The 23,892-nt window shown below is 33.5% G+C and overlaps 1 protein-coding gene across 1 annotated transcript in view; it reads right to left on the bottom strand.

The window, feature by feature from the left end:
* The window catches only part of Cdc73 (cell division cycle 73), a 127,303-nt gene that overhangs the window by 77,637 nt on the left and 25,774 nt on the right, over positions 1–23,892 (bottom strand). Inside the window, exons 8-10 of the mRNA XM_085688149.2 lie at positions 19,687–19,785; positions 17,663–17,741; positions 15,471–15,535 (exon numbers count right to left, since the gene is read on the bottom strand). Coding sequence (XP_085544275.1) covers positions 15,471–15,535; positions 17,663–17,741; positions 19,687–19,785 — 243 coding nt within the window. The remainder of the gene's footprint in view (positions 1–15,470; positions 15,536–17,662; positions 17,742–19,686; positions 19,786–23,892) is intronic.

The raw sequence follows: 23,892 nt of genomic DNA, 5'->3' as shown, positions 1-23,892 counted from the left end.
TATCTTTTAAGATTTATGCTATTTTATGTGTATGAGTATTTTCTCTGCATGCACATGTATGTACGTACCCCATGCATGCATGCCTAGTGCCACAGATCCCCTGGAACTAGAGTTACAGACAGTTGTGAGATGTCATGTGGGTACTTGGTATTGAATCCAGGTCCTCTATAATATAAATAGAATGGCTGGCCATCTCTCCAGCCAATATTATATCTTTTTAACTAAAACATATCAATTACTCATTTAATGTAACATAGTTAAACCAAATCAAACTAAAACTATACTTTCTAGAACTAGAGGGTGACAGTCAAAATCTTAAGCAAGTAAACAATAAAATGTTTAACACATTGTTTCCAATCATTTATCAAATATTATGGAGAGTCTACTATTTGTAGGTACCAACATTATAACAACAAGACGAAATATGGATGTCTTTGGTAACTTACTCTGTATACGTGCATAGCCACATAGAGAAAAGATAGAACTGTATCTGTTTGTTTCTCAATCCAAGAATAACTTCCAAATTCATGGAAGATATGCCAATAATGAAAAACATTAATTCTTAAAGAAAAAGTGAATTCTTTCAAAGTTAGAAACATTGGAAAACTGAAAAAACAGAGACAATGCAATGTCCAAGTGATAACATAAATTTTGGGGAAAAAAATTGTTTCATAGTTAAAACATGACTGACAAAATAAAAAGCTTGCTATCTATACAGGCTGGTGCCCCCGTATATGAAAAGGGAAGATGTAGAAAGCAATGACCATCCTCAATAGAAAATGGGGAAAATATTAAGGCATTATAGATATATCCCCTAAACCAAGGTCAACCCTGGACTTAAGACAAATACTAAATCAAATTGTACAGATAAACTACTCTGTAAATAAAAAATAAGAAAAAACTTTCTGGATGGCCATTTGTACTAGCAGGAATGAAAATGAAACAGAAGCTAAATGAGAATGACTTTGCAATGTTTAGCAAAATTCTGCAAGGATTTGATCCCTTTGTTCAGCAATTATGCACCAGAAGTTTGAATCCAAATTATAGTGGTAATATATACCAAAATTAAAACAAAAGTAATAACTCAAGTAGGACTTTTAATAGCAGAGGATAGATAACAATCATAATTCACATGGGATACAAAGGTACATCACAATGTATTTAGTGGGAGACAATCAAAGGTAAAAATAATAGCAAAAAGCCATTGGCATTATTATCACAAAGCTTTAACTGATATGTTATAGACATATGCAAGATTAAGAAATGTTATGTAAAAAACTGATATATTAAAGTTCGAACCCCCTATGTGGTGGTATTTGAAAATGAGGTCTTTAAAATGTAATAAATAAATTGACAGCTACTGGAAATGCTGCCCTCACACTAGAATAAGTGTACTTGTAAGAAGGAAGCATGTGAAGCATAAGGTTAGGTGGACGTTCCTTCCTTGTTAACAGAAGAACTCTTTCTTTTATAATAGGAAGAATTAAAGCAAAAACTCTGGTTTAAGGATTACATTGGAATTATTATACTAGCAATATAAAAGATATTGTCTAGCATTTCAAAAGAAATTTCTATATCTGTCTACTAAAATATCAAAAGACAAAGGGAGCCTCAACGGTAGAGAACTTTTTTTAAAAACTTTTTTTTAATTAAGCCTCTTGGGAAACAAAAGTGGGCAGATCTCCAGGAGTTCAAGGCTGGGCTGTTCTACAAAGCAAGTTCTAAGACAGCCAGAGCTATATAACAGAGAGACCCTGTCTCAAAATTTTTTTTCATCAAATTATTTATTTACTCTATGTGTGTTTGCATGTGCTTATGCACACATATGCCACAGCAAGTAGAGGACAGGTTGTAGGAGTTAGTCGTTTCCTTCCATCATGTGAGTTCCAAAACTAAACTCAGGCCATTACATTTGGCAACAAGCACTGACCAATTCCCCGGTCCACTGAACACTTTCAGTGCTCAGGTTACAATTTCCAGATACCACTGCCTTATAAATCAACCACTTATCCTTTCCAGAAATGCTGAGTTCCATAACTGGAGTAGAAAATAAACATACCAGAAATCAAGGAATGAGAATTAAACAAGTCAAAATATATTAAGCCCCAACTTCAAGAGGCTCTCTACTGACAAAGATGAAGTATCTAGAAAACTAGATTGATTGTGTCAATTGATATCAATTTATTTCATTACAATTACCAATATACTATATATGTATCTTATAACACCATGTTAGACAGACAATAAAATTTATTTTAAAATAAAATGAATTCAGCAACAAATAAAATTGAAATATGAAAAACTCTGAGATTAAAGAGAACTCTGTCCATAACATACAAAAACCCAAATTTTTATTTTAAAAAAAAAAGACTAACAAAAAAAAGTTACTACTTTAACTAAAACTATAACTGAGCCAAAATTAAATACAAAATATATACACAAAAGTCTGTGTGTACACGTGCACACGTTTCTGTATGTGCGTCATGTATTCAGTTCCTGTAAGAAAACCCTCAGATCTCTCACAGTGTCTGGCCTTTAGACCACTAGGTTGGTTCTTTAATTGCACCAGTTTCTTCAAATTTTTGGTTTGTTTGCTTACTTTATGACTGTAGTAAAAAAAAAAAATCCTATATGATGGAAGATTAGCAGACAAAACTATTCCTAATGTGTATAGGGATTCCATGCCCATAGTATGCTTTCCCACGGGAATAAATTGGAATGAGAAAGAATTCAAGAGCAATTTATAAGTTAAAGAATAAAAGCTGAAAATAGGTGTAGGGGGTTCATGACTTTCACCCCAACATTAGTAGGCAGAAGAGGCAGGAGAATTATGAAATCAAAGCTAATCTGAGCTGATAGCAAGATAATGGCTGAGAAAAAAGTAGACAGACAAAAATAAAATACAAAGCTGAACACTATCTAGCATTTTCCTCTTTAGCAAAGCCTCTCAGAAGAATAACCAAAGTTGTGCTACTCTCTGCAATTTAACAGAATGAAGACTATTCTGCAATAAGAAGCCCATGTTCCTAACATCATATCCTTCTGAGGCAGAGCCAACAGAACCCTAATTACAAAATTCTCTGGCCAGGCCTGATACAATGTAAAAACTCTGAGGTTATAAATGACAGAATAATCTAGCATTTTACTCTTTTTCTTAAAGTTTGGTTTTTAAATTTTTGTTTAAAACACCTTTCCATCATCAGAGATCTTGATCTCTAGACAACATTAAGAAAAAGACGAAGAGGGCAATGATGGTGCACACCTTTAATCCCAGCACTGAGACAGCAGGGGCAGGTGGATCTTTGTGGGTTTGAAGGCAGTCAGTCAGTCAGTCAGGTCTATAGAGTGAGTTCCAGGACAGTCAGGGAAATAACACAGAGAAACCCTTTCTTGGAAAACACAAATTACCAACAAAAAAATTCAGTAGTCTGAAAGTGTTTTTATTCACACTTTTTTTTTTGCTTTGTTTTCTTTTGCTTTTTGTTTTTTGAGACAAGAGTTTCTCTGTGTAGCTTTGGTGCCTGTCCTGGAACTAGCTCTCGTACACCAGAACTCACAGAGATCCACCTGCGTCTGCCTCCTGAATGCTGGGATTAAAGGTGTGCACCACCACTCGCAGCTCCTAATTCACACTTTTTATCTTACCATCTAGTACACATCTCACTAAAAACACAATGGTAACATTTCTGAAAGAGAAGCTTAGACAATAAATGATTTAGAAAACAACCTTTTTCTAGAGACATCATTATTGTTTAGGTGAAATAAACTAAAGTTACAGAGACACAGAGGGTATGTTTAATATTCACATTATGTAAAAGGATGGCTTGCATGTTTCGGTGGACAAGAACAAATATAAACAAGAGACCAATATAAACAGTAGAGTGACCAACCAGAAGGCCCAACTAAAACAGTCATAATACAATACACCTAAGCCCTCTGTTCCATTAAACTTAATAAATACTGGGAATACTAACAGTTAATTAGTTATAAATTAACTAATATTTAACAGTAAAGAAGTCCAACCCCAAATTTTGGTCTCATAGTGATGATACAAGCTTTATACTAAATAAAAAAAAAAAGAATTAGGGAAGCACAAGAGACATATATTGCAAGGTGTGGACCCACTAAGGGTTGTATCAACTCCTACCTAACAAGAAGCTGTTAATCTGTTAGTAATTACTGTCATTCCCAACAAGACTCTTCTGGTTCCTAGAAGACAATTTGCCAGGGTACAGTCTTCCCATCACAGATAACTTGTTCTCATCCTGAAAATAGTCTCACCTTTCCACATTGTTGTTCAAGTGACTGATGGTTTAAGAAATGACTCATCCTTGTGCCTGAGTTATCACTCGCTTATAAATAGCCATTTCTTGAATGATTAATGTGCCTACTTGCCCACTAAACAGGTGACACTAAGGAAACAAATGAAGAATGGAGACTGAAATTTCAGGCTTTCATTGTGTCTTAATTACCACTCTGGACCAAGGAAGGAGTCAATGCTTTTCAGGCATGCCAGCTTCTTGAGACCTGTTACAATATGTATTTCTTGAACAACAGATAGAAATGTGTTTATTCAGTTTAAGTATGAAGCAACCTCTAGCACATTTATATCAACATTATATGTATGAGGGAAAGAAGGGAGGACAGAGAGGAAGAGGAGAAGACACTTCTATTAGTAAAAATAATCCATTTAATGAATTTTACTTGTAAAATATCATCAACTAAAATGTGAAGAAAACTTTCTACCTAATCCAGTTATTCTTAGGAAGAAAACTTTCAAGCAGTATCTCATTCTATGATGTATCTTCACATCTTTCAAATAAATACTACAAATTGAAATGTTTTCAGTGGTGCTACCCTGAAGCTGCACAGTAGGTGCATGACAACACAGTATAACTACACATGTCCTTATTCATAGTCTTCTACAGTGGTACTTGTCACTATTTCTCTGGATTTTGCATTCATTCTGGGTGCATTAAAAAAATCTTTTATAGCATGATATTAAAAAAACTAAGGTGCTTTTTAACACTAAACTGGAATTAAGGGAGAAGGCAGGATTTAAGTTAAGTTTAATTAATCAAGCTGGGATGCATGAAGCATCAAAATATGGAATCCAGTAAGAAATCCTTGCTACTCTGTGTCTTTTTTTCTTCCTCCGAGACAGGGTTTCTCTGTAGCTTTGGAGTCTGTCCTGGAACTAGCTCTTGTAGACCAGGCTGGTCTCGAACTCACAAAGATCCACTTGTCTCTGCCTCCCGAAGTTGGGATTAAAAATGTGCGCCACCACCACCGGGCGCTACTCTGTGTTTTTAGAAATTAACATAATTTAATGTAATTAATAAAAAGCTAAGAATTAAAGCAACAATATTCTACAATTTCTATGCTGTCTTGTGAAAAGTCAGACCTTAGGACACCTACATTATGAATAAATGTTAGTTATCTCAAAACCACTTCTTGAACAAACCAAACAGAATACAATCGGGTACCAGTGCTTAAGTTACATTACCTTTGTATCTAAAGAAATATATTCTACATGGAGAAATATTAGACATAATAACAAGGAAAAGTAACAATGGCAAACGCATAAGAAGCCCATTCAAGAAGTAATCAAAGTAAATGGCACCATAAATTACCAATAACTCAAAAACTGAGTAATTTTATGTATCATAGGTGTCCCCAAATTTCACTCAAAATTATTTGAAGATCATCTTTTACAATGCAAGGCAGCTAAATATAAAGCTTTCTAGTAAAGCTTTCTGTGCTTGCTTTATTATATGATGCTGGAGTTTTAACCCAGAGCCTCACATATGCTAGGCAAGCACTACACTGAACCTTCAGCCCTCACTTTAAAGTTATGTTTTCCTTTTTTATTTAAAACCAATAAGGTCTCATTATGTGGCTCAAATTGGCCTCAAACTCATGACCCTCCTGCCTCAGTTTTCTAAATGCTGAGGTTACAAGCAGGTACTACCACACTCAGTCCAAAAGTACAGTCTTATTTACTGATACTGCTACAGAAACTTTTATACTATATGAAAAATATATCATAATTTATGATACATTATAACATACCAACATATTTAGCATCAAACAATGGGTTACTGTGCCACTCCATCTAACCCTCATGGACACTAACATAGTATTATGTATAGCTTTATAGGATGTACTGCTAAAATCAAAAGATAACATCAAAAGCTGAACTGGGGAGTTTTTATCTAATAATAATAACAGAAGATAAAACTCAGTATCTTCTAAAAGATCAAAGGGGTGTTTAACTTCAGTTCTAAGATTTAATTACTATATTAAAGATTTAATTTCAGAATACTTACAAGAACAAATAAAAGACCATAATAACAGAAACATAAGCAAAAAAATAGAACCCTCTATTTGAAAGTAAAGTACCAAATCTGGGAAAATATATGATTACAGGATCAATAATCTCTAGAATTTACTACTTGAAGATGACAACAAAAGATATGATTAATTTGTTAAATTCATAAGAAGTTAAAATGACCTATTTCCAACTACGTCTTTATTTCACCTTACATATTACTGAAAAAATCTAAATGTAAAGAACATGTTATCTCAATGTCACTATAATACACGCTCAACTGTAAAAATAATACAGTTCTAGAACAATACTTTCTCTAGAAAAAGCAAAAGCAGGATCTTAAAAGTTTCCATTTCCAACCATATCAAATAAATGTCTTCAACTTATTCACAGAATAAGCAGTATTCCAAAACTCCGAGAACTTAGCATCTAATCGTAAAATCTGTCCAGAGCAGAAGTAGTAAGAATTTAAACCAGATACTTAAACATGAGAGCAGTCACTCACAGAGGAATATGAGAGGCAGGAAAGACAAGAAGAACAACACTAAAAGAAACATCCATCAAGAACAAGACCTGGAAAAGAAACCAAAACTTAGAATTAAAGATCAAATGAGATTGGGCAGGATGGGCAAGGGGAGAGGGAAAAGATGAAATAAGCAGATAATCCAATGAAATAATACAAAATATTAATAGAAAAACCGAATGAATATAAAATAGTAGTAGGAAAATAATAATTTGAATGCGAGAATTATATAAAAGACTGAAAATTCACTGAAGACTTCATTTATAAACACTATAATCTGATGTAGCACACTAAAGCTCAGCCAACAGTCTTTAAAGGATCAAAACCTAACACCCTTAAATAGCATAGCATTAAATGTATTAGATTTTGTCATATGAACAAAATGGCTCAGATCGTCAATCATGAAATAAATAAAATGTTAAAAGCTAATATCTATTTTTCTAAATTGTAAAGAAGATACAAGGTATTTATAATAAATGTAGCAGCCTAAATATAAATTGATGGGTTATAATTTAACAATGAGAAATGTTTAAAATTGGTAGCAAATTTATTCAAATTAAATGAATTAAAGTTGTGTCAATGCCAAGAAATAGAAATCAGAATTAATAGTTTACTTGTAATATAAGAGATTAAACTAAAAAAAGATTAAAGTCTATTTTTATACAGCTCTTGGAATTATATATAATTACACAATAGACATGTTTGATTGTATGTATATGTACCACATGCATGTCTAATGGTTTCAGAGATCAAAAGTAAGCATCAAGTACCCTGGAACTAGAGTTATAGTTGGATGTAAGCCATCATGTGGATGCTCAGAAATGAGTCATGGTCCTCTATAATAGCATCAAGCATTCTTAACACCCAAACCATTTCTCTAGCCTCTAGATTAATTTTAAACGATATGTTATACATGTTATTGACATCTCTTAAAGGTGATATTGAACAAAAAAAATCAAATACTGAATTTGATTATACAAGTTTCTTACCAAAAGAACAAGTGGATTTTCAATAAAACTCTGTAAGATAGACACTAAATGACATTATAAAACTTTTATGTGCATTAAAATTCCCTGACATCTGTAATTATGCTCTGCTCCAGTTCATCTCCTTTAAGTACATTACCACTTAAATGCTGATTATGTTGACAAAATATGCAATAATATATCTGATCATAATCTCTGTACCACAAAGAAAGTATTCATATAATAAGGTAATATCTATTCGCCAAATGTTTTCACTCTAAATACTAGTCAAGTAGAAAAAGAACAGACTACTCTATTCAGAACAAAAAATTTACAAGCATGATAAAACAAATTATGCCAAAACTAAAATTGAATTCCATCCTACAATCAAACAGCCTAAGGACAATACAATTCAAGGTATTCATTTATACATCTGAACCTCACAACAAAACCTAAGAAAGTCACACCCCTTTTCACATTTAAAAAAATAAACTAACAAAACAAGTAAAAGGCTAGTGCCTAATTTGCTGCAACAAATAGGCTGGTAACTCATACTATAAAATTCTTTTCTATCAAGACACGGTTCAAATCTAAGCCAATAACATAATATTTAAAAAAAAAAAAGCAAGGCCAAAACAAGTAAGTTTTGAAAAAAAAAAAAGAAATCCACAAAGAAGTTGTTGTTATTTAAAAACTTGAGGCAAAACTGCTATGCAAAGGCTTGTTCTGAATACAAAAAAAAAAAAAAATACCGTGCATTAGACTTAGCAATGGCTTCTTAAAGCAATCTGTAAAATTTCAAGTCTAATTTTAAAAATTTATGTATAAAATATAGTATGTTAATTATGAGCTATTCATGTAGCACTTAGGAAATGTATAAGATTAACTTTCAAAAGCTTAAGAGATATATTGGAGGTTGAAAGAATTTCTTAGCAGCAAAGATCCTGTACTGCTCTTATGGAGGGCCTGGGTTTGTTTTCCAGCACCTACATGGTGGTTCACAAGCATCTTGAAATATATAATCATGTTGTAAAAATTACTTACAGGGTAATATCCACAAGTAGTATAATACATACCAGTCGAAAAATAATATAGTCATGAAATCTTGTTATATGGAGGTAATATTTCTATAACATATCAAAATCCTATAGTTTCTTTTCCAAAGGAAAAAGAAATCAATATAAATAAATAGTATCTCTTCCCATACATGTTTCTTGACATGTGAATAGTAAAAAAAACCCTGAGTTACGCATTTACATGAAAATTTCTTGCAATTACCTTCTATCAAAAGCTAAAACTGTCTGCTGTAGCATAAGCATACACAACTATAACAAAAATACCTAATGGATTTGAAAGAAAATGGTGTCTTTTAAATTTTAAACAGACTACTACTCTTGATAACACTGAACGAAAAATTTATCATTGAGCAAGTAATATTAAATACATCAACAAGCTATAACAAACATTATATGTAAGTCAAACTGGGAATATATACATACATATATTTACTTTATATATGTATATATAAAACAACACTAAGTCAATAAGAAAAGTTATGACTTGTTGACTCCTCTTTGTACTCAACATTTCCACCTTAGCATAAACAGGACAACAGTTTCTTAAATGCTTATTATACAACTACGATGTAAATTCTATTATCTTTACTGCCAAATAAAAACAGAATTTAGTGGCTCAAAGCTAGAACTGACTGCAAAACCATATTTTTTAAGTGCTACCAAGTACTTGGCTTCTCCTTAGGAACCTAGCACCTGCTTTATTTAGATCAGGGATTTAAAACCAACTGGGGATTTGGGGGTAACATCTACTGACTACTGAGTGAGGCATCTTAAAGAAACAAAATAGCCATAGCTCAGGCTACCATGAAAATCCCCATATGAGCAGATAATACTATAAAAAAATTAATATATAGATTATGACAGTCTTTTAAAATGAGAAGTAAAAGTTGAAGTTACAACAGATTCCTAATATATTTGGGGCAAATTTTAGATCAACAAAAAGAATTATGCGGTACTGGAGAGATGAGTCAGCAGTTAAGAGCACTGACTGCTCTTCCAGAGGACCTGGGTTCAATTCCAAGCACCCACATGGCAGCTTGCAACTGTCTGTAACTCCAAGATCCAACACCCTCACACATATATAACAACAAAATGAACATAAACAATAAAACAATAAAATTAAATAAATTTTTAAAACATAGATCTACTAGGAAAACAGATGTTTAAAAAAGAATAATGCTATACGTAGATCAACAAGATATAGGATAATGCACTGGCATTTAAGAACATCAGGCCACATCTAGCTCAGAGAAGAAACTGCTATAGACACAATCACTAACAACTCAGTCTTTCAAATCTTTCTGTTTTTCATGTTCTTCCTTTCATCATAGAGTTTTTATTCTAACTTTTTGTTTACTATTCCCAATTTGTGTTTTCTTGCTTTTCTCACACCTACTCAAAGTTCAGGTCCATTTTCAAGCATTACCTCCTCAATGTACACACTTGCTACAATAATAATTTCTTATTCAAGTTACTCACTAACTCTTCTCCAAAAGACCATAAATCAAGCCTACAGTATAGTAGGTCCGGTTTTGTTCATCTCTGTTGTCTGTCTCTACCAGATGACATGATATACAGGAAGCATCCAAAAGGTTATCTGTAAGTTGGAGGTAGGAGGAGGGAGGGAGGGAGGGAGGGAGGGAGGGAGGGAGGGAGGGAGGGAGGGAGGGGAGGGAGGGAGGGAGGGAGGGAAGGAGTAATCCAACTTGCCTTCCTAGGTCAGGCAGCCCAAAAGGAAGAAATCTTTGAGCACCTATTCTACCTTGGCTGGTCTGGACGGACTCAAAGCCAAAACATTACTGCTAGTATAGTACTACCAGAACACCGTAAGCAGAAAAGAACAAACTAGTCAATGAAGAACAATGAGGGGAATTTTATAAAAATGTAGGGAAGTTATAATGTATAACTTCTTTTAAGAATGGAGAGTTTATATCATCCTAAACAACAAAAGTAATGGTGATATTCTTATACCTCCATTTTGTATGTGCTATCTGAAAATGGTTCACCATAAAACATTTAAGAACTACTTACTATAGCTATTGGACTTAATCCAAGTGAACATTTAAAGAAAAGTTTTCAAATTTGTACAGTTTCATTCCTCAAATACGAAGACAGTGCTTGCTGAGATGCTTGCATGCCTTTAATTCCAGCACTAGGAAGTCAAAGACATGGTCTCTGTGAGATTAAGGACAACCTGATCTACATTATCAAGTTCCAGGACAGCCAGGGCTATGGAAAAAGATCCTTTCTCAAAACAAACAAAAATGAAGTTGCTAGAGTTTATAAACTTTCTACATGATCTTAAGTAGGCAGACTAGAAAAAAGTGATACTTAATGAAACCATAAAATCCCTATGAATAACAAGAATCAACTCCAGAGAAAGGACACAAAGGTTCCTTGCCACACCCCAACTAAAAATAAACAAACAAACACAAACCAAAAAACCTTTACCATATCCTACTTACTATATAATAAAAAGCATTTCCAAGTAATATTTTCTTTCTGTTTTTTGGATGGTAGTGGACAGAGTTTCACACTCTGGCTGGCCTAGAACTACACAGACCAGGCTGATCTTAAGTTTACAGCGATCCTCCTGTTTCTGCATCCCAAGTATTCAGATAGATACATAGCACTATATACACTCAAATGGCATTTTCTTAATCTGTGACGGTCCATTAACAAATTATATATACTACAAAAACATATGAAACATAATAACTAAAATGATTTTTAAATTTAAACTTCATATATTTTCACTATTATTACTAAACCAAAACACTAGTAAATGAACTACATGAAGAATTTTCCTCAATAAGTTTCTATTTCCAACTCATAACTTAAAGCCAGTTTTATTTAAATAAATTCTGTGTAATAGTAGTTCTTTTTAAGAATATTCCCATTCAAAGTGAGTAAAGAAAAAACCACCAATGAAGACTCTTTTCTTCAATAACCGCATGTTAAAAAAGATTCACATTCCTCTATCACAGAAACTATTTGATCTAAAGTTTCCTAGAACATTAAAAAATGCTGGGGGCGGGTTAGAGAGATGACTCAGTGGTTAAGAGCACTGGATGCTCTTCCAGAGAGCGCATGTTCGAACCCCAGCACCCACATAGCAGCTAACTTAAGTCTGTAGTTCCAGTTACAAAACTTATCAATCCAATAGCCTCGTATGACCTCTATGGACACAGACACACAATCTAGATTAGATTAGATTAGCTTAGATTAGATTAGATAAGATCAATCTATCCATAGATAATAGATTTTTTAAAAAGACAGAATGAATCCTGGGAACTTAAAGCAAAGTTCCATCTAAGATAAGTTCTGAAAACATTTATGCCCCTTGGGACTCTGGAACCATTAATGTCAAACCTATTCCTTAACTATCTAAGTCAAATTTTAAACAGAAGCTAGGTGAAGCAATGTTTACCTGAACCCCATACATGTGGAGGAAGAGACAGATCAAGTTTCCCTCACCAAAAAATACAAGGCTAGATGATCTACAAAGTGAGATCCCTTTAGGTACATGGCTCATTCCTTTAACTCAGGAAGCAGAGGCAGGTGAATAATTTATGAGTTTGAGGTTACCCTGGTCTATACACCAAATCCTAAGCCAACCAAGGCTACATAGTGAAATTTTGTCTTTAAAAAGTGACGCCAAGATAAAATAAAAATAAATAAAGTGAGATTCCCCACCTCAGGAAAAGGAAAGGTTAGTCGAATTCTCTATACAAATTTGTTTATTAAAGGTGTTAAGTTCAAGTGCACCTAGGCGCAGGTCCCTAGAGTCCTTGGATCTACTGAACCTGGAGGTACATGCTTTTGTGTCCAACAAGCTTTTGTGAGTTGTTTGTTGTGAGTTGGGTGCTAGGAACCAATTTGGCTCATTGGGAAGAGCTGCAAGTGTTCTTAACCACTGAATCATCTCTCTAACTCCTCAATATTTTAGACCTTTATTATCAAACACTTGCAGGACTTTTATTCATACAAGTTTTAGTAACTTAGACTTAGGAACTGACCAGTAAAACACAACACATATAGTAAAATGTCTAACCACATATAGAAAAAAATAAATTATATAAAAATTATTAAATGGACTGATCTAGTCATGTATCAAGAAGATTCTATTCTGATACTAAAGTTAAAAGTTACAAAGATTAATTCTAATGCAGATAAACCCTAATTTCAGAAATTATGTGAACTAGGCACATTAAAATTTTTAAGAACATTAGTAACTATGAATTATACATATAAAAGCAGGGAAATCACTTGTGAGCAACAAAAAATTTTACATTTAATATACATTTGCCTGTCTTGATAGTACAAGAGAAATTTTCTGAAAAGCAGAATGAGGTAAGAAGCTGTTGAGGCTCATAAATGATAATTTCAAAACAAAAGAGAAGGGAAAATATTAAATTGGAAGGATGTTTGAGGAATAACTAAAAATAAAGACTTATCTAAAAACTTCCCTTGTCTGTGTATTTTAATTCTAGCAAATAATCAGCATATGAAAAGTAGCAGATCTAGTTACTGAACTAATAAAACTAGACAGACATCTGACCACTGTTAGTCTTTTTGTTGCATTCCTAAGCAATTCTTTTCATGATTATTTTATTGTGTATGATTATTCTTTAAATTCCTACAGCTTAAATTTATTTAAATTCACCTTTTATATTTAGAAAATCATATAATAAAAACAAATTCCATGGTACTCAGAGCCATGAATAGGAAAACTCAGAGCCATGAATAAGAAAACTTTAATAAAAAAAAAACTGAACTTTTTTAATGATTACCTAAGAGTAACTTCAGTCCCCTGGCAATTTATTTTGGAAATCAGCAACAGACAAACCCTATGTCCAAGAAACACCAACTAACTGAATCACACAGAAATTTAATTCAAACCAAGTATGCTGGCACAGGCTTTTAGTACTACAAGCACTAGGGAGGCAAAGCTAGGTGTATTTCTGTTCAAGGTCAGTCTAGTCTAGAACAGCTGTTTCAGAACAGCTAAAGACACAAAGTGAGACCCTGTCTTTTAAAAACATAAACATAAACAAAGAACAAAATAATGAATTTCAGTTAAACCTTACCACCATTAATTAAATTTTGAAATCAAAAACAACCAAACAAATGACATAAGATATCTGATCTTTTACCACTTTTGCTCTTGCTAAACTGGAAAACACTGGCCTTCTTATCACTGTCTACTGAGTCCATTTTTAACCCTGTTGTTCCTTTGGGGAATGCTCCTCTGGCAGGACTTTAACCTCACAGAGAGGCCTCTTTGACTACCCTCAGAAGTGGTTACACCTGTAGAATTCAGGGTCAAATATAGGACACGAGAGCTCAATAAATGCTTGCCGAATCAATCTGTAAGCCTACAATTTCAATAACACAGAAACAAATCTGGCCATTTAAAAACATATTAGCAAAATACTTGATAGAGTACCAATTTGAAATTTAAAAAACCAAAACTTCAATAGACTTATGCCAAATTCTAAGTATAAAATTAAATCTGAACTCAGAAATCACCGCAAATGTATTATGATTTTATGTCATGTGAGGTGTGTAAATATCTGATGATTCACGAGCAAAGAGAAAAGCAACAGTTTTAGGTCTTACGTATATAGACAATGCATACTCATAGTATTTTAAAGTATAAGGTGCATGCATCAAAATATACAAATGCAAAATAGAATTAAAAGTATACCTTACCTACATCATAAAACACTGTCATTTGCTACACAACAAGAAGTGTTAAACGGAAAGAAGTTAGGCTATTTCTGGCCAGGCTATTTTACTTATGGAATAGCTTTAAAAAAAATAAAATTAGAGAGCCTATTCAGGAAATTGAGAAAGGAAGATTCCTGGAGCCCAGGAGTTCTTAGTCCAAGCTAAAAAACAACATGAAAAAAAGCAAGGAAGACAGCATAGGGGGCCAAGACTAAGAAAGGAGAATGAGGGAAGAAAGACAGGAAGGGAGGGGTATGGGAGGGCAGGAGAGAGGAACAGACAGAGAAGGGAAGAGAAAGAAAAGAAGGGGAGGATAAAAACAAATGAGCTAACTGAAAATCTTTGAACCAAAGACTTATATTCACAAATATATAAATATTTGGTTCCAATAAGTGTCTGTAAAAGTACTCCATCAACTATTACACTCTGTTTACTCATTTAACTGACCTGAAGACAGATCCCATGTCACTGAGCAGTCTCAGCAATGGCTCGATCACTGAACAGTCCCATTCTTATTTTTCCAAAGACAATTACATTTGAAAGAACATAAGATATTAGACCAAAAAAAAGGGGGGTGTCCCATATGACCTTCAACTCAAAGGCTTTAAACATCCCAAGTTTCAAATTAGTCTAGACACTTATAAATTCAAAATATGATTAGAAAAGAAGAAAAAAGGGTAAAACACTCATGAATCAAATAATATCACACAGACCTATCAGTACTACAATGGTCACTAAAAAATAAATGTTTCAATTAGAAAATGCTAGAGAATAAAAGTTTACCATCTGCTCCTCACATAAAAGCCCTGGAACAAACAGCCTCTGCAGTCCTGATAACTTACCGTCACAGACTTCAGTGTCATGCCATGGTATGTGCCCATTGTATCAATCTTAAAGCCTTCCGTCTCTGCAAAGAAAAGAGCTTATTATGACTTATGTATTTCATTACACACAGAAAAAAATTTCTATCATAATTTACATTACACCTAACAATTCAACAGTGTAACAAGGCCTTACTTAAATATACTATACACAGTTTTGTCACATAATCCTAAAAATTAAAAACTTTTGAGACGCTAGTTGCAAAACATATTCAATAAATGACAAAGCATTGACTTCATAGAATTTGGTTAAGATTATTTTTCAAATTTAGTTTGAAAACCACACCAAAGAGCTAAAGAGAAAATCTCAGCAGTTAAGAGCATTAGCCCCTTATGCAAAAGACCCAGGTTCAATTCCCAGCACACACAATCTGTCCAGAACTGCATTTAACTTCAGTTTTGGGGGATCTGATACCCTCTTCTGGCATTATGCACACCAGGTACATGTGTGGTACATAGACATACACATAGGCAAAATATTCATATGCATAAAAATGAAATAAAACTTAAATCACACTAAATAAAAACTTTTAATCCCTTTATTTTTAGTAACTATTAAATGATTGTACCAATAAAAGCAAGTAAAATAGAAAGCTCATAAATTATACCAAGTTTTATTCTGAAGTTTAATGTGAGGGACAAATTATACATTTATTAGAAAATGCTGTTATGAACAATGAGTTGCAGGACGAAAGTGCAACATGCTCTCTTCTCTCTCTGTGTTAAAAGTAAGCATTTAATTCTTTACACGCATGGCAATTTATTTCTCATTTCTGTTTTAGTTCTTGCTATGGTCAAGCAACTAACAGTAGTCAATTTGGAACTTTGACAATATTTTACCAGAGGAAAAATGATATAAACATTCTATATGTTATTAAAACAAAATATGCATTGTTTAAATTTCACCTAGGTTATATAACTACCAGAGAAATATTTTTAATTTTAAAAAAATGTTCACATAGTATGCTCTAGTCTTCTTGGTAAAGATCACATAGCAAATATTTTACAGACTACAGACCAAATACCTTTGTATCAACTATAAGATTCTGTAGCTGTGGAGCAGAAACAAGATGTATAATATGTGTATACATGGAGACGCTGAAGATCGTCCTTAAAGGATTAGATTTGCTATGAATTGCTTTATTCAATCATTCCATAAGAAAACAGCAGTGAATTAAAAAAATGGACCACTGTCTTTGTGTGGCACCTATTCACCATGTGCCTTTCTCTGGTAAATGAAGTCGGCACATATAATTCACTCATCAAAGCAACACAGTCTTTTTAAAAATTGCCTGGAGACTTCAGATTAAACAAAAGTAAAACATTATAAACTTTCAGTATTTCTATCTCCTGTCTTCATAAGTGAAGTCAAAATAAATGAAATTTTCAAGAAAAACTGGTGGTAGTCTCACGTCATTAATAATGAAATGGCTCACAATTGCATTAGGTAGACTGTCAAGCAAACTGTAACAAAATTTGCTCTCACACTTGCTCCAAGTCTATGCTTCCCTATCCCTTAAAATACACATTCATTGTTTGGGAAACAATTCAACACATAGCATTCCTCATCCCAAAATTCTTTATAACCACAATAACCATCAATAATAACAAGCATTTGTGGGTCGTCTATTACATTATCAGACATTACTCCAGGAACTTCATTTTCTGTACCAGGTTTATATCCAAAGCAGCCCTATGAAGTAAGTTATCAGTGCTATTTAATATTTAATTACAGATACGAGGTCAGAGAGAATAGAGTTGAAAGAACAATAAAATCCACATAAAACTTAACTGAAACACAAGCCATCTGGATCCAGAATCAAAGCTACCAACAAGAGATTAACCAATTTTGTTGTGTAGAGTCCAAATACTCTTTTCAGGTGTTATAGGCTACATGCCCTCTCTCTACCTAACAGAACTATGAGAGCTAAAGAGCTATAGATCACACATGAATGAGTAAATCTGGCTGTGTTTAAACTACAACAAACAATAATAAAAGCTTTATTACAAAAGGAGGTGATTGAACTAGACAGATCGGGACTACAGAGGTTACTTAAGAATCCTTATTCTTAAATATCAAACTACCCTGCCACTCAAGCTCAGCACGACAATAATGAGACGAACATAAAGAACAGGCCTTTGTTTATCCATACCTTCTTTGCCTTTGAATCTTTCCTGGTCATATCTATTGTAGGCCGCTGGGATAGGCTGCTTTGTACGCAAAGTAGGATCCTAAAACAAAACAGAGATGCAAGTCAGTATTTTTAAATATTACTTACTTAACACTCGTAAAGTCTGATACAGACACATATAAAATAAGTGTTATTACCAATATGAGCCAAAAGACAGAACAAGGTAAGAAGACTACTTGGCATTTGATGACTAGAATTCCAGTATTATTTGCTACTAAAAAATGACAAATAAGAACAAACAATTTCAAATGTACTTGGACCAAAACTGCAGATAATATGGTAAGCAGAGATACTCAAATTACTTAAATGTCTGTGAAATAATACTCTCTACAATGATAATCTGAACAGAGTGAGTTCCAGGAGAATCAAGGCTACACAGAGTTATGTCTCAAAAAAAACAAAAGTAAAAAGATGTTCAATAAACACTTAAAAATGTATACTCTAAAAGCAATAGATAAAACTTAAAAAAAGCAACTTTCTAACTATATATAAATTAATTCAAATATTTCATACTAAACTCATAGTCTATAGTAACCTAAAAATGGTATTTTAAAAACACCTTAAAGGTATTTGGGAAAATCGTACTATTTATATATCTTCATTTTGTTACAATAGGATTACACTCGAACATTACAAAAGAAAAGTTATCAAAGACTATAGCTACTATGGATCATACATATATATGTATATGATCAAATGCCAAACATAAAAATCTCAACAGTTTTAATGGCTGTAAAATACACCATAGAATATTCACACTCAGAAAGACAATGGTGTATTGTTTTTAAGGCTTCACATTCTTCCCACCAATTACTATTACAGGTGTCCGATTTGTTATTCTAAGTATCCTACGCTTTAACATCACAGAACTTACTATACTTCATTTCATAGACTTAGGCTTAATTTACTACAATATGAACTCAAAACAGGACGGAGACTATGACATCGTATTATTTTATCCCTGGATGCTCAGAACACTGCATAGCAACTAGATGCTATTTTTGGTAAGTCAACTAAAAGTATCTGTCTAAATATTATCAAGAACTCAGGGGACTGGAGAGATGGCTCAGCGCAGAGGTCCTGAGTTCAATTCCCACAACCACATGATGGCTCACAACCATCTGTAATGAGATCTGGTGCCCTCTTCTGACCTGCAAATGTAAATGCAGACAGAACACTGCATACATAATAGATACATAGATAGATAGATAGATAGATAGATAGATAGATAGATAGATAGATAGATAGATAGATAGATAAATCTTTTTTTTAGAAAACTCAGTATTTGTAAAAATTAAGTATCAATAATTTCATGCATAAATAAAATTACTTCCAAGGCTATGTTTAGTACTCTACCAATGTTTCTCCAAATTCTACAAAAAAGTGAAATCAATTTGAATTATATTTTCTGCCTTTCTTGAATCTTGAGAACAGGTAGATGGATTTACAGCAAACTAAAGGGTATTTCCTAATTTAATGGAGACGATATAGCATGCATGAATTTAGGATTTGGAGAATTTTAAGCAATACCTGAAAGAGTGAGGCAGTCAACTTAGCTAAAGCTGAGGTACAACGAATGGGCCATATGGCAGGTGACAAGGAAAAATATATAACAATATAAAATGGTCACCAAAGATTTCAAACAAGTCCAAAATGGAAGGTAGCGATTTATATTTTTAATAATAGCTAACAATTTTCTGAAGCAATAAATAAGCCAGCTACAGTTAACCTAAAAATTAAAATAGAAGGTTTTTCCTAATTAACCCCTTTTCAGACTCTCATCCAGGTATACATCAAGAATGACCCAAAATTACTGCTGAGTTAACTTTTAAAACTAGAGAGGGTCTTTATAGCCTTCGAGTATGCTAAAGGAGCAAGCTTATACCCTACTGTTGTAAAATGTTTAAGATGTCAAAATTACAAGATAAAATACAATATAAACATCACTTTCTTAAAACAACAACATAAGCAGAAAAGATTCTTACCACAGGGGCTGTATTTGGAGCAGGCCGCTGTTCAGGGGCACGCCCTTCTTCTCTGGCTTTTACAGATTGAAGAATTGCAAAAATGTTCTTGGAAAAATTCTAAAACATGAATAAATTCTAATTAAACTCAATGTACATGTGCAAAAGCAGTTGTTTTTCCATTAAGCGATTTATATCAAAATTTTCTTTCTACTAACGTTTCCTATTTTACAAGGTACAATAATTGCTATGGTTTGGAAGTGATTGGTCTCCCAAGGATTGGCATGTGAGATAGGTGCTCCTAAATGTAGGATGTAGAGGTAGAGGAGCCTTTAAATGGTGAGGTCCAGTGAGGAACAATTAGCTATCTGAGCACTGCTATCAAAAGGGGTTGATAGTGGTCTTGAGGCATTACCACATCACATAACAACAGGTGAAGCTGCCCAAACTTCAATTTTCAGTCTCCAGATCTTGAGCTAAATATCTCTCCTTCCCTCACCCCTAATGTTAGGCTCTCACATAGTCACGCAAGTGTTCTATACTAGCTATGTCCTAGTCCTAACCTCCTATGAAGGTCTTACCTTGGGTATTTCATTGAGGTAATAGAAAACAAGCTACTGTAATTATACATAAAAATAAAAGCCAACTACTTGAGTCTGGTTATTACAAATACTCAAATAGACCAATTACATACAATTTTTATTATTCTGCATCTACTCAAACATACAGAACCAAGAAAAGTAACCATTTAAATGTAACAGATTTCTATGAAAGGGGACTACTAAATCCTCAAAGTGCAATAACTCCTGTGCTACATCCAGATTGCCAAGGACTTCCTCAGATGCCCAAAGGTTACAGATACTTGTAGGAGTCACTGTACATTTTTTAAATCTGAAAAGATGGGAAGTAATCATAAATCAGCTTTTCCATTAATACCCAACATAGCCAACAAGGTGATTACTCCTTCCTTCATGAAATAAACTTCCTCAGTCCTGATACATTATTCTCCGATGACTTTTTTGCCTTATGACTAACAGTATCCCCCAATGACTAACAATACTTTTGGTCTTTTTCCCCCCCTCTACCAAGCATTCAATGGTTTAAAAAATATATGTGCATCTATTATTAGCTAAATACCTTAACTGACACTAAAATCCATCGATGATCAACAATCACATGGGTCCTGCTCTCATGTACTTCAAATCTAATACAATTCTCTTCTCTAGAAAATGAAGCATTCTGGAGCCACCAAAGTAACTCAACAGGTAAAGCACCTGTAACAAAAGCCTATCTCCCAGAGTTCCATTCTTAGAAACCATGTAAAGGTAGAAGAAAGAGAATCAACTCCACAATATTACCCTTTAACTTACTTCCCCATTTTCACCATAGCAAATGCAAACACACACACTGACAAACACACTTTTTATTTTTAAAAAAGAAAACTGGGGGCTGGAGAGATGGCTCAGTTAGGAGTACTTGTGGTTCAATTCCCAGGACCCACAAGGCAGCTTACAACCATCCTTAACTCCAGTTCCAGGAAAAGTGACATCCTGTTGTGGTCACCATAGACTGTGTACAGTGTACTAACATATATGAAAGCAAAACACTCATACACAAAAATAAAAATAAGTCTTTTTAAAGAAAAAAGAAATTGAATTGCTTTGTTTCTTTGGCTTCAACTACTTGTCCCACTTTATCATTCCATCTACTTTATTAATTAAGTTTTCCTAGTGAGACTAGCATCAACCTCATGGCCTGCAAGCACCGTACTAACATGAAATTCTTTACCTTTAAATAAGTTACCTGTCTTATATTGCATCTCATTGCTGCTTGTACTAAACTATTATCTCAGGGCTAATGACCAAAGCATCTTCAATCACTGCCTAGCTTGTATATGCTAAATATTATGCAAATGTATACAAAAGTTAGATTCTAATATTAGGTTCTAATATTAACTGTATACCACTGGTATAATTACCACCATATTATGACACTAAGTAGTTCCTGACTCTATACAGTAGCAAATATAGGTCTCAGAACTTCTTTGCCATCTTAGAAACTATTGAGGACTCTTGCCAGGCGGTGGTGGTTCACGTCTTTAATCCCAACACTCAGAAGGCAGAGGCAGGGGGATCTCTGTGAGTTCAAGGCCAGCCTGGTCTACAAGAGCTAGTTCCAGCACAGGCTCCAAAGCTACAGAGAAATCCTGTTTCCAAAAACCAAAAAAGAAACTATTAAGGATTCTTAAAAGCCTTTAAACTAAAGCTACAATTTATCACACTAAAAATTAAAACTGACAAATTTTTCAAGTAGGAATTAATTTTTTAAAAAATATAAGAAAAGCAAGATTCTATACAAACATAATACATTTTATGAAAATTATTTTCCAAAATCTACCCAAAAAGTAGTAAGACTAAAACTTGAAATTTTATAAATGTGTTTAATATCTAGCTTACTAAACATGATAGCTGCATTCTGGTATATACTTCTGCATATCTATTATGTTATCCTGCTTGGTCAAAGATAAGAAGAAAATCTAGCTTCAGCAGTAAAGGGAAAAGGATTAAGAGATGCTGCAAGTGGAAACCACATTCATAAATACTAGCATTACTACTCAAAGTATATAAAGTATAAATACACTTTTTTCTTTTTCTTTTTCTTTTTTTTTTTTTTTTTTTTTGGTTTTGGTTTGTCCTGGAACTAGCTCTTGTAGACCAGGCTGGCCTCAAACTCAGAGATCCGTCTGCCCCTGTCTCCCAAGTGCTGGGATTAAAGGCATGCGCCGCCACCCGCCCAGAATTAAATATACTTTTTAAAGTATATAAAGTATAAAGTGTAATCTACTTTGCTCTTTAAATGGATTTCTTTCATTCATGCATTGGTTCTCTGGAAAATATCTATCATTGAGTTAAGGAATTATGTATATTTTCCAAACATTAATACATTGTATTATTCAACATTTTATAATACGTATTTGCTGATGACATTTTCATTAAATCATAATTTTAATATGATTTACAAAAGTCTTATCAAAACAGTCAAAAATCAGAAAGCTGGAAAACTCACAGTGGAAAGAAATTCTACAAAATTTTGAATTTTTCAGGAAAGTTCACATCTGATCACTGGCAACAAATACTGTTTGTTGCTTTTCTTGACAAACTCCTTCAAGAGTATGTCTATAAAATACCTAAGTCTGAATAGCATAGTCATTCAAACAAAATGTGATGGTTTTCTTTTTTAAAAATGTGCTTTAGTTAGTAACCCAAGCCATAACAGAAATGCTGCTCATAAAAGCAACCACAGCTTTTATAAAGTGCAGGACTGCTTTCCACATTCAAATTTCATTGGATATATTAAAGGGTCACACTTTAGCTAAGGTTAAAACTGTTAAGTGAAGAACTCAATGATTTGCTAGTAATGGTGGATGACTCAAGTACCAGCAGTTTTAGCAACCACGGCTTCTGTACCATCACTGCAAATGTCAGCACAGTGCCAAGTGCAAACAAAACCTCAGTTCTACTGTGAAAACATGAAAATCAGATCACTTTTTAAGTGAAAAACTGAATGAATGACATAACTCTGAAAGAATCAATCGAAATAGCACCAGGAAGTTTTGTGTGCAAGAATTATAGGTGATTATCTTTGTACAAATATATTTATACAATCATTATATCTAAGATTCAATAATAAATTACTTTGATCTGAAAACATCCCCCAAAATCTATGTGTTGGAAACTTTATTTTCAATACAGTACTATTGAAAGGTAGGATTTTTAAGAAGTGACTTTCAAAATAGATTAAGTGAAGACTAAATGAGTGGCTCAGTGATTTTACGAGTCGGTTTCTGATAAAATAATAATTAATTTCAGCCCTCTTTTTCGTTCCCTCTCTCTCACCCAGGTGATACCTTCCGTCATTTTTGATGCAGTAAGAAAGCCCTCATCAGATGCAGTTCCTTGATCTTGGACTTTCCAGCCTCTAGAATGGTGAACCACAGAAATGTCTATTCATTATAAATTACTCAGTCTGTGATACTCTGTTACAGCAGCACAAAACAGAATAAGTCATAATAATTGAAAGGCACAGAAATTTATTTGTTACAAGTTAATCTGTGATATTCTGTTACAGCAGCACAAAACAGAGTAAGACATTTAATATAATTTAATGATACTACAAAATCAGGTTGCTTTAACAAGGGTGTAGTAACTGTATAGAGAGGATGAAAAC

This window comes from Myodes glareolus, chromosome 5 (genome assembly GCF_982192425.1).
Source record: "Myodes glareolus chromosome 5, mMyoGla1.1, whole genome shotgun sequence".
NCBI classification, from domain to species: Eukaryota; Metazoa; Chordata; class Mammalia; order Rodentia; family Cricetidae; genus Myodes; species Myodes glareolus.
Note: the sequence above shows the minus strand (reverse complement) of the source record. Positions and strands in the feature narration are given on the sequence as shown.